At 40.3% G+C, this 12099-nt stretch overlaps 1 protein-coding gene across 1 annotated transcript in view; it reads right to left on the minus strand.

Moving 5' to 3' along the window:
• LOC102210847 (thrombospondin type-1 domain-containing protein 7A-like) overlaps nucleotides 1–12099 on the minus strand; it is a 184011-nt gene that overhangs the window by 65185 nt on the left and 106727 nt on the right. Inside the window, exons 8-10 of the mRNA XM_013910474.1 lie at nucleotides 4079–4319; nucleotides 1913–2028; nucleotides 613–745 (exon numbers count right to left, since the gene is read on the minus strand). Coding sequence (XP_013765928.1) covers nucleotides 613–745; nucleotides 1913–2028; nucleotides 4079–4319 — 490 coding nt within the window. The remainder of the gene's footprint in view (nucleotides 1–612; nucleotides 746–1912; nucleotides 2029–4078; nucleotides 4320–12099) is intronic.

A 12099-nucleotide genomic window follows, 5' to 3' on the forward strand; every position in this document is an offset into this window, starting at 1 on the left:
TATATATATTTATATATATATAACAATTCTGTAACTGTAACTTCGGTCGTTGCTGTGCTTTTTTTGGAAATCGAATTTCCCAGAGGAACCCACCCGAGGGATTAATAAAGTTCTATCTTATCTTATCTTATCTCTCTTATCTCTTTTCTTTAATTAATAAATATTTGTAATATGTAGTCTGGATTTTCACAATGAGTCCTTTGTCTCGTCTCCCTCCGCTCACCCCCAACCAGACACAGTAGTCGTCTGCCTTTTCCTGAGCCATGTTCATTTCGGTTGTTCATGTTAAGAATGGCTTTTTCACACACATTTCAACATAACATTAGTACTGATACAAAAGTGGTTCTCTTCTGACACTGAGTGAAAAAACACAGAAATGATGAGGATGGAAAAAATGTCCTCCACGTGTAAAACCATACCTGTTTGGGGGTTTCTCATTGTTGCCCCTTTAATGCAGTTACCAAATCAACATCCCAGATGTTTAACTGACTTGATGCTATTCTCTGATCTAAAAAGTATTCCTTATATTTTTGTGTCTGAGATTTGATTTAAACTATATTAATAGCATTTAAATTCATGCATGAATGCGTATTTATTGAACAGGATCCATACCTGTATCCCTCACAGACAGAGGGAGTCTCACAATCTCTTTCCTGGGTCAGTACCTCAGGGCAGTCCTGTCCTCCGTTAGCTGGCAACTGGATGATGAGCCGTTTCCTGTATTGCTTCTTTTTAGTGTTACCGCCTAGGGGAAGCCACAAGAGAACACACTGATCCTTTAAACTGAAGTTACCAATATGCCCTGAATCTTTAAAGCTGTTTTTTAAAGATAGGATGTATTTGGTGTCCTCTGAGAATATTTATTATTAGCCTACCTAGCATACTTATGTCATTCCTCACCCTGTACAAGAAGACAGCATTTCAAGGAGAGGCTAATATAATTGAGTGAAATCTCAAATGTCATCTCCATTATCTGCTCTATGGTATCCAATACAACCTGACAGTTAGAGATAATTGACTTTACAGGAAGTCCACTTCTATCAGGATTACTATATCAGGTTAAAGCTTCCAGTGATTGAGTTTGGATAATTTATTAAGGATGAAAATGGTTTTGGGATGCATTGCAGCTGGACTATTACTTCTAAAAGTAAGCATCTTATAAGCCTAATGCACACTTCAATGTGACCGAAGGATCTGAGAATGTAACAAACAACAAAGATGTCTCTGGAACATTCACTCTATTAAAGCTTGTATAAGAGAGATGAAAGACACATTGTAATTGTGTGCAGATTGAATGAAATAGAGTGACTCATTTGTTTGGCTTCTGGTTTTCCATATTTACATGGAAACGTGTTCCTTTATATTGTAGAATCTTTACCTTGCAATATAAGGTAAAGACTCTTCAATATAAAGCACCTTGAGGGGACTGATGTTGTGATTTGATGCTTTATAAATAAAACTGAACTGAATTGAATTCAAGCAGCTGCTACATCAGAAGTGTCAGCCTCCACCGAAATAGCCCTCACTATTGCTATACAATCCTTTTTCATCATACCTTAGCTTAAAAAGAACAAAAACAACAATAACTGGACCGTCAAACGTCTTCTCCCACATTGCTTGCCATCTCCACTAGGTAACATCCTTGGGGAACTAACCCTGGGAACCTTTGTTGGAAACACTGCATTTCCATGGCATTTATTAAACATGTCACAACATTCACAAGAGAACTGGGATATCTGATATTCCTTTTCAGTGAAGAGGCTGCTGCTATTATTTATCTGCTACAGCTAAAATAATGATTTGCATATTTTCTGTGCTTTATTATTGGGGTGCCTGCTTTACACACACACATTCTAGCTGTTTGTGGCCTTTCTAACATTGTTAGAAGCATTAATGTGTGCATTGAGTCTACCTGTCTGACACGTTGATGGACAGGGGCTCCAATCACTGTATGGGGTGACAATACAGTCTCTCTTGCATGGCAGCAAACATGGCCTGACAGTGTCTGGACGAACACTCTCCGGACACCTGAAAGTACATCACTGACATGTCACACACACACAGAGTACCCTTGAAAATCTGATAGAGCCGCAGTGAACACACTGCACTGTAAAAACAAATTCCATGAAGTTTTATAACATGTTTCTAAAATGTCTACTTAAAATATTAATAAAATTTGTGGAATAACATGACAAATGTAAAAATGTCCCCCTTGATGATAACAGTTAATTGCGTATCGTTTTTTGCTGGATAACATCCTGCAGAAGTCTCACACATGTCTCCAGAGCAATCCCAGCTCATTCTTCTTTGACGAATCTCCTCCAGATTTGATCGTCTTCGGCACGGACCTCGGTCTTCAGTTCACAAACATTCAACAGGATGAAATCATGACTTTGGGCCTCATCAGTAAAGTTCACTTTAGTCTTATGGAGGCAGCGCTTAAAATCTTTTGCTTCTTACCTCTACCAGTCTTATTCTGATGATACTTCTTACTCCACTATGCTCTCTAAGAATCAAAACTTCTGTTTCTCAAGTCTAAACTGATGTTTTTGGCGTGATGCTTTCTCAACTGACAGCTAAAGTTTTTTGTGTATGTGTACATTGGAAGATAGAACAGAAATATTTCTTATTGCAAACTGGGCAGTAACGCGTGATCCGATTACTTTTTGCAAGTAACGAGTAAAGTAAGGGATTGCTATTGAAAAAAGTAGTTAGATTATTTACTTTCCCATAAGCATGCCTCGTTGCCGTGTTACTAAACTGTGTTTTTGTTTGTGAGAGTGTCTCATGACAATGACATACAAGTGTGCGACGTTCGTGGCAGCAACAGATCAACAATGGATAATATGGAGTGCAGGAGAGAGTACGACCATGCAGCGTTTAAAGCTTGGAAGTACTCACACTACTTTGAGTTTTAAAAAGTGACAAAAACATTAGTGTTGGCTGTTCACTCTGTGTGGGAAGGAAACCTCTTTCTACAGTGAAAAATTAAATTTCAAATCTGAGCGAGCACCAAGCATGCTGCCACGGGAACGTGACATTCACAGAGAAACCCCCGGATCCCGCCCACTGACATGACTGCTGCGGCACCAGGCAAACCTCCACCTGCTCCACTCCTGCTAAACAGGTGAAAACAGATTTAAAAGCAACAGGACTTAGTGCTGTTGAGTCTTTATTATTTATTTTTTGCAAATTGAGAGGTAAAATGTCTTCAGGAAACTTGAAGTCCTGTTCTTTTCAAGCTCCACTGACTACCAGGATGATGCAATAAAAACTGCATCAAGTGCAATCAGATTGGCGCAATATTATAATAAGAAGGGTCACATTATTTTTAGGTGCTTCCAATTCTTGTCAAGTTCCCTGACATTTCGTCATAAGACGTTTGTGAGCACCAAACGAGTTAATTATGAATCCCATCACTACTGCATTGAGCTTCCCCTGATCACCTCCTGTGTATTTAAGTCCTGTCTTCCTTTGTTCGTTGTCACGTCATCTGGTTTTCCTCCAAGTCTCGTCAGTCATCAGTCTCGTCACAGTTTTTGTAGTTTTCCAGTTTATGTTTTTCAGTTCGCACTTGCCCTGTTCGCCTTTCCTAGTTTTTGTTCATGACAATCAGCCATAATAAAGGCTCATTTTTTGTTGAAAATGTGCAGTTCCTCTCTCAGCGTCTGCTTTTGGGTCCAGTTCACAAACACACCGGCGAACCCTGCCCTCACATCTATCTTTAAACATTGTCTGACATTGTTTGTTTTACATGTTGAACAATTTAGCCAGACTCATCTATCCATTTCATCTGGAGATAAATCAGAAAAGCATATTTATTTAAAATATCAGTTCACACAATCCAGTTGCATTGATGTGTGCATACAATGTTATCACAAGTGACAGAACAGACAGTCAAAACATAAAAATAAGAGAGAAGGTGAAAAAGTCCCAGAATAATTTTACATGGATAGATATTTTTGTTCAGTTTTTGTACTGGTAATGAACTGGGACAGTTTCATGCCCTTTCAACTTCACAAGACGTGCAATAGAGTATTCGGTCATATGCCAAAACATGCTGATTAGGTTTTCTTACTTTTTGGGAGGAACCTGGCCCACATTCACCCGGACACAAATGACTTTGCGGGTTTGCATCCCCACAGAACAGGAGACATCATCTCCACGAGTACGGCCCACAGATGTGTTGGTTGATGGAATGAAAGAGTCCTCGATGCATTGTCCCCATGGACCAGTTTGCCAGTGGTAGACAGTACAGGGATGGTCATTGCACCTTCTCACCTCCTGCAGAGCACTGATGTTTGGACACTGGACTCCACCTGAGGAGCGAAAATTGTAGCACAGTTGTCAGTGGGGTAGTATTAGTGCTGACAAATGACCAGGACACAGGAGTGAGGGTTATGAAATTTTTAAAAAATGAAATTGGAATTGGAATAAAAATGCAAAAATGTTATTACTATTTATCAACATTCAAATTTAATGTCTGAGGTGGAAATGCCAAGGACAGTGGACCAATTGTGAGAGAGGATCTCTAACTAGTTTTTGTTTATGTTTGTTCACTTATGAAGGTCGAGTCAAAAAGAACTAACAAACAAACTGCAGTGACACTCTTTTCAGCACTTTGTCCCAGCTGAGCACCTGACACCTGTGTAGCATCCTGTGTTAGCATATTCAGTCTTACGCTCCTCCAAAAGTGCAACAAACTGTTTGTGATTCCGTGCTCTTGCCCTGATGAAGGGAACTATTCACAACATTAACAAACTACTTCCTTGCTCACAAGTGGTCACTACGGCAGGTTTACAGCTTCCTGACACAACCACCAAGGTTTGTTCACTACTTAGGCAAATGTGTAATCCACTATACTCTAGAGCTACTTAGTGACAACATCAACTACAAAGTTATTTTTTAGTATTGAGTTACACAATGTCTCCTAGGATATAATACAATGCAAAAATACACAGTTCAGTTCTGGGTTCATTTCAGTCACTTTATCCTTAAACTCAACCTTTATTATTTAGAATAGACATTTGTTAAATAAGATACAGAGCATCTCCAACTCAGTGCAAACATGTAGGGGGGAGGGTTAGGGGGGGCACAGTTCTGCTGCGCTACATATATAAAATGTACAAAAATGTACAAATCTGGTGTAAGAAGAAAAAAGTAAGTATGTAAATAAATAGTTTGTTTTGTATATACAGTTTGGGTTATTGCACATATAATTTAGTATTGCACAGTGGTAGTTTATAAAGGGAAATGGGAAAATGGCTGTGTGGGACTGTGTTATTGGTGTGTGTACGAGTTAAGAGTGGTTATGGCCTTGGGGGCACAGGATGAACAGGATGGGAACTGTCTATGATGATATTTGTTGCTCTGCTGAGGCAGCAGGAGGAATAAATTGTCCTCAAACTCAGGCTTCATCCACACGTACACGGGTATTTTTGAAAATGCATATTTTTCTATGTGTTTGGGCCTTTCGTCCACATGTAAACGGCTGATGAGTCACCTCTAGGTGTGGACGAGTAAAACAGAGATTTACACACAGTGGTCCCGCTGTTCATCCGTCACTGCTTCGCTTTTTCGCTGATTTTTTTATTGCACAGTACAGCATTGCATTCTGCAGCCTGATTGACAAATCTCCGTGCTGTGTCTCCTGCGCTTGCCAAATTTATCATGTTTGGTTTTGATAACCATCACGTCCAATAGAATAACAGCACAAAAACACCCATAACTATGACCTTCATTCGGAAATAGACACCTGCACCGCGAGGGAAAAAGGTGCACGAAAGTGGCGGGCAAGACAAAACGCGGCATAATAATACTTAATAATACTGTTTGCAATCTGCAAAGGTTTGTACTTTGAGAATCAAATGTGAGAACTGTGACTAATGTTCATGTGTGTGGGGGAAAAAAGTGTATAAAGTGCGTGGCGAGGGGCTAGTTATTCTGAGACCCACTGCTGCAATAAATGAGGGACCACTGTATATACTTTCTCTATGACTATTGTTTTCAACCTGTTAACATTTAATACTGTATTGATAGAATCGACTGATTCTGCAGCAGAGCATCCCCTGTTGCTTCTCCTGGCTCCCCAGTCCCTCAGCTCCTGCTGCTGCACCCACAGGTATGTAATTGTAGCATCAGATGTACAGCAGCACTGATAGCTTTTTACTCTGTGGGATTCCCTTGTGATCACCTTTACTAAATATCTACAATCTTGGCACACACACCTGTGTGATTGTCTCCACCTGCTGTTGATCTGGCTGATTTCCCCAGCTGCTAATTAAGGCAGTGGCACAGATCAGCTCACCGCTGGAACGTTGAACCTCCTGAGTTCGTGCTCCCGGCATTATCCAAAGAATCCACTGTGTGTATTTTGCTGTGGAACTAACGTTGAAATTCTGTGTGTAGTTATCCCTCTTCTGGACCAAATCACGGGACCTGCCCGGGTGTGGCAGCGTGTGTGGAGTTTCGGAGCGAGTGCGGCTGAAGAGGAGTGCGTGTGTGCGGAGGAGCTGTGGCGGTGACTGTGTGGAAGAGGAAGCGTGTGTGGATCCCCCCCCCCCCTTCTCTCCCTGGAGCCCCCCTCCCAACTCACTGTACATATATATAGCACTGAGGTGATCCCTGTTGTAAATAAATAATCTCCTTTTGTTCTAAAAGAAAGAACTGTCTGCGCGTGAGTCCGTCCAGTAGCCATGACAGTTGTGGTTTGCAGTGTTTTGTGTTGTTTCACTTTAAATTTGTTTAAAAGGAAAAAGCTGAAAATTTAAATAGTTAAAAGTTGAAATGTAAATAGTTGGTTTTTGTATTATGATTTATTTATTACATTTTATGTGGAGTGAATAAATAAAAGTATATTTATGGTGGCCCCTAGAGACAAAGCACGTACAAACTCCAAAACAAAATGGAAGTCCTCCAGGACACTAGGGGACAGTGTTGAGCTTTTGTTACCTAGTGGCTACACAAGCCAGCAAGTACCAACGACCGGATTTGGTGTGTGGTAGTAACAGGTAAATGAACTTTTTTTTTTAAAATATTTGAATATATATGAGTGCTTGTGTATAAATACACAAACAATACACACATGCTTTCGATTGTGTAATCTAAGTGATCTAGGTAGCTCTGTTTTGGAAGTTCAGTTCATGCTAGAAATGTGTTTTGGAGTTTGTACGTGCTTTGTCTCTAGGGGCCACCGTAAATATTTATATTTAAACATATATAAATAAAACCATGTTTATTTGACATTAGTAATTCATTTTGTGCATAATTTTATATTGTTGTTGATAATAAATTAGTTAACCCCTTAGCAGTCCTACAAATTTACAATTAGTCCCCTAAACCATCCAATGTACCGTGGGCGGTACGTCCGACTGCTAACAGGTTAAAGCAACAAAACAACCTGAAGAGCCGGTTGGGAGCCGAAAGAGCCAGTTCTCTAAAAAGATCTGGAAATCCCATCACTACAGCGCAAACGAAGCCAACAGCATGCACTAATTTCATTCTGTGCGTATCAGTTTAGTGAACTTTTTGACACAAGTTTACGTGCGTATATAGGGACCTCTAGAGCCTTCGACCAAGTCATTCCCTTCAACATCTCTAGGGACCGTGGGAGGAAAGCAGTGTCGTGGAAACAACACACTCTTCACTAGTAGGGATACTAACGTTTAATGCACACAAAAGCAAAGAGCATCAGCTTGACAATAAGATGAAATTCAAACCTGAGATTGTTTCAGAAAATATATATTTGAGGAAGTTCAGACTAATCGGTGTATTCAGCATGAGGACATTGTGGCTGTTCCGCCTGAGGACAGCGATTCTGATGCTGCTGACGCTGACTTTCAATTAACAGAATTCAACAAAAACATGGAAGACTTTGAGAAACAGCTGGAACACATTAGTGAAAATGATTTAATGATCTCTAAAACTGCCATGCAAGAGGTTATAGAGCAGTAAAACCAGATTCATTTGCCTTCACAGCCATTGTTTCATTAATCTATTAACAATACTAAATCAATCTGATGACCCCTTAGTGAATGAAATAGTTAAGATAGTTACTGATAATCTGCATTTCTGTAATGCACTTCTAGTGAAGGCTCGTTGTCATATACCAACAAGCGAACATCATACATTTTTAGAGAATTCGCTGTGGCAATGCCTACTGAGTATGTGCTAAGTGAGAGTGACTGAAACACAAATATCTCTTTTCTCAGAATTACTTGAATATAGACCAGCGGATGTTGCTGAGAGTTGTCATCGGTGAAGATGATATTAGAAAGTTAACGATGTGTAAGACACCAGATTGCTGCAGTATCATTTTAAACCACAGTACGAAGATAAAGATTTCAATAATGCCCTCTGCAATTTGACAGAAATAATTGACTTGCCTTAAAGAGGCAAATCAATTATGCTGAAAGAGCAACACTAAAAAAAATCATCCCTCTCATAACTCTTCATCTAACAACTCTTTCATAACCCAACACATGATCAGTCATGCACAGCAAACACTGAAATCGTGTCAACTGTTTGGACATTACGGCTGCTAAGCCATCAGCGGCCGGAGTTCTTTAACCCTTTAAGACCTACCATAGAACCAAGTCCGCGAAAAAATATATTATAGTGCAAATTTGCAAAATAACAGCATATGCATCAAAATAAAATATTTCCAGCAGTGCAATATGAGTCCTAAGCATCCCAGAAACGACACAGAAAGTCATGAAGTCAAACATGACTTGTGACTCTGACAGTGAAGACAGTGAACCTGGAATGTTTGATGGAGATTTAGCGCAGCTGTTCAATTCAGACACAGAGGATGAGGACTTCGATGGGTTTGATTGATGATAAAAATGTGAGTACCAAACTTTGCTCCTGCTTTATTTTTAAATACGCACACTTGTATGCTTGTGTGTTGTTGATGATGACGATTATTGGTAATAGAAATGTGAGTAAGGTACCGAACTCAGGTTTGCTCCCGCTTTATTTTTAAATACGCATACGGTGCTTGTATGCGCCCTATAATCCAGTGCGCCTTATGTGTGTGTTAAATATAGTAATGGCACACATAACTGAGACTGCGCCTTTTAGTACAGTGCGTCTTATGGTCGTGAAAATACGGTAACTGAGACAAAACTTTGGTAACTATGAAAACAGACATGAACATGATTCTGCCCAGGAATGTGTGAGAAACTGTGATGAAGAAAAATGAGAACAAGAAACATGAACACAGCCTGAGTGGAATTATGAACTACATGGGACTTCACGTAACATAGTGGGAGGTAACACAGACAACCTGACCAAGACTGAATGAAACCACACAGACTAAATACACAGAAGGGTAATGAGGGAAGTGGAAATACCTGGGGAGACACAGCTGAGACAAATGAAGGTAATGATGCCACAGGGGAAGTAAAACAAAACACATTGAACATGGAGACATCCGACTCTTCAAAATAAAATAGGAAACACTGAGAACCGTAGACTTGACACACAAGCACGACAAGAAACACATGACATATTAACACAAAAGGTAAGAAAAGACTTATAAATCAGGAATTATAGAAGAAACAAAAACCTAAAGAAACTCAACTAAATACTCACCAATAACAGCAACACAAAAACTTAACATATTCCCAACATAATAAGAAATCAAAATACAAAATAAACTGGGTCACAGACCCAGCACCTGACACTGCCTTTCTAGAAAAACACAAAAACTTCTCAGAAGTAGGTAAAAGAAGGTTTTGTGAGGTCACAAGGAAGATCTCTTACACTTAACTGCCGTTTTAAACATAAAACATTGGAGCTGCGTAACAGCTAATGGAAAACATTTAACACGTCAACAGTTCAGCAAAAAACCAAAACATATTTAATAATGGATTGGATTTTATATAGCGCTTTTCAAGGCACCCAAAGCGCTTTACAATACCACTATTCATTCACTCTCACATTCACACACTGGTGGAGGCAAGCTACGGTTGTAGCCACAGCTGCCCTGGGGCAGACTGACAGAAGCGAGGCTGCCATATCGCGCCATCGGCCCCTCTGGCCAACACCAGTAGGCAAGTAGGGTAAAGTGTCTTGCCCAAGGACACAACGACCAGGACAGAGAGCCCAGGGATCGAACCGGCGACCTTCCGGTTACAGATGCGAGTCCCAACCCCCTGAGCCACCGTCGCGTTTTAACATAAAGCATAATGAAAATAAATTCAAATGATAAATAAAACGTGCAGATGCAGCCAAAACAGCCTCCAACATAACTTATTTATTGCCCAGCATAATGCAGATTATTTCAAATATCATCCTCCAAAAGTCCTCGTGTGAAGGAAAACTGCCCTGTTCCCTGCAAAGGTGAGACTGGGTTAGGTGTGCTGCTTGGCGGCTCAGTTATGATGCTGTTGGGTGGAGATGTGCCCACCATGGTATGGTGGCAGGTCAAACGGTCGTGGTGGTGGATACATGACTTGTCTTAGCAGTGAAAATTAATCTTCAATTTGACTTGTAAGTCCTCGAGAGTGACTTATAATTTACTGTAATATTCAGAAGCTCGCCTCTCAGATGTCTCCATCATATCCAGAGTTCTCTTCTTCATCTGTATGTCCACCTCTGCAACATTCAGCTACTGTGTCTCAGTTTAAAGTCTGTCTGTCTGTGTTCAAGTTTTGCCTTGAAAAAAGGTAGAACAAAATAATGAAAAACAAATTAAGGCCTTCATTTATACATGGCAGGCTACCCTAAGATCTCTCCTTCACCGCAGAAGTCGGCCATTTGGCTGTTCTCAGACTGTGGTTGATCAGACACATCTGACACTTCCACATTCGATATGTCAAGTGCAGACGAAGTGGATGCAGAATCCAAATGATGAGAAGCTGTGTCAACATCTGCTGTTTATATATCTGACGGGATGGCAGTTGTCACTGGCGAGCGACCCCACATTTGTTCACAGAGCTCAGTACAGTAGGACCAATCTGCCATGACCGCTTTTCCGACGACAGTCCACCGCTTGCCCTATATTTCCCCCCTTTTTGCCTTCAGCTTGGTGGTGATGATGGCCTTTGGTTATGTCCTCCTTGCAATGAGGAAATTCTTGTGACATTTCTGCTCTAAAAAAAAGATTGTGGATTATATCGCCACCTGTTGCTTTGGCATGTTCTTGACAGCATTTGACTTCATTTTTGGCGTTTACATGTGGACAGTTATTTTTTCACCCGTGTACCATAGACTTGGGTATTGGGATTTGCCATCCTTTGCATTCCCTGTTGGTGGGAGAAGGGCGGGCTGTGTCGTGCCTATAGGGGCCCTCCCTAGTAGTGGAAAATTCTTGTTTCTACTAGAATTGTCCAACATCTTTTGCTTTCGTAAGCCATTTCTTCAGTTGGAAGAAACTACGTAGATTAATTAAATCATTAATTAAATCAGAAGCCTTCCTAAACATGTGGCCCACAGTAGTGATGGGATTTCTGGCTCTTTTTAGAGAACCGGCTCTTTCGGCTCGGCTCACTAAAAAGAGAGCCGAAAGAGCTCCGAACCGGCTCTTCAGGTTGTTTTGTTGCTTTAATTAATTTATTATTAACAATAATATAAAGGAGTTACTAATGTAAAAAAAAGAAGTTGTTTTATTTATATATGTTTATATATAAATATATGCGGTGGCCCCTAGAGACAAAGCACGTACAAACTCCAAAACATGTACAAACTCCAAAACACATTTCTAGCATGAACTGAACTTCCAAAACAGAGCTACCTAGATCACTTAAATGACACAATTGAAAGCATATGTGTATTGTTTGTGTATTTATACACAAGCACTCATATATATTCAAATAATTTAAAAAAATGTTCATTTACCTGTTACTACCACACACCAAATCCGGTCGTTGGTACTTCCTGGCTTGTGTAGCCACTAGGTAACAAAGCTCAACACTCTGCCCTAGCATCCTAGAGCACTTCTGTTGTATTTTGTATGTGTTTTGAGTTTTTATGTGCTTCTGAGGCCAAAGGAGCTTGGAAAGAAAAGCGTCTGGACTTCTTTAAGTTGCTTGAAGACGTTTCACCTCTCATCCGAGAAGCTTCTTCAGTTCTAAGGTCAAATGGTGGAGAGTCCCA

This window comes from Pundamilia nyererei, unplaced genomic scaffold (assembly GCF_000239375.1).
Source record: "Pundamilia nyererei isolate P.nyererei 1_Seehausen unplaced genomic scaffold, PunNye1.0 scaffold00003, whole genome shotgun sequence".
Lineage (NCBI taxonomy): Eukaryota > Metazoa > Chordata > Actinopteri > Cichliformes > Cichlidae > Pundamilia > Pundamilia nyererei.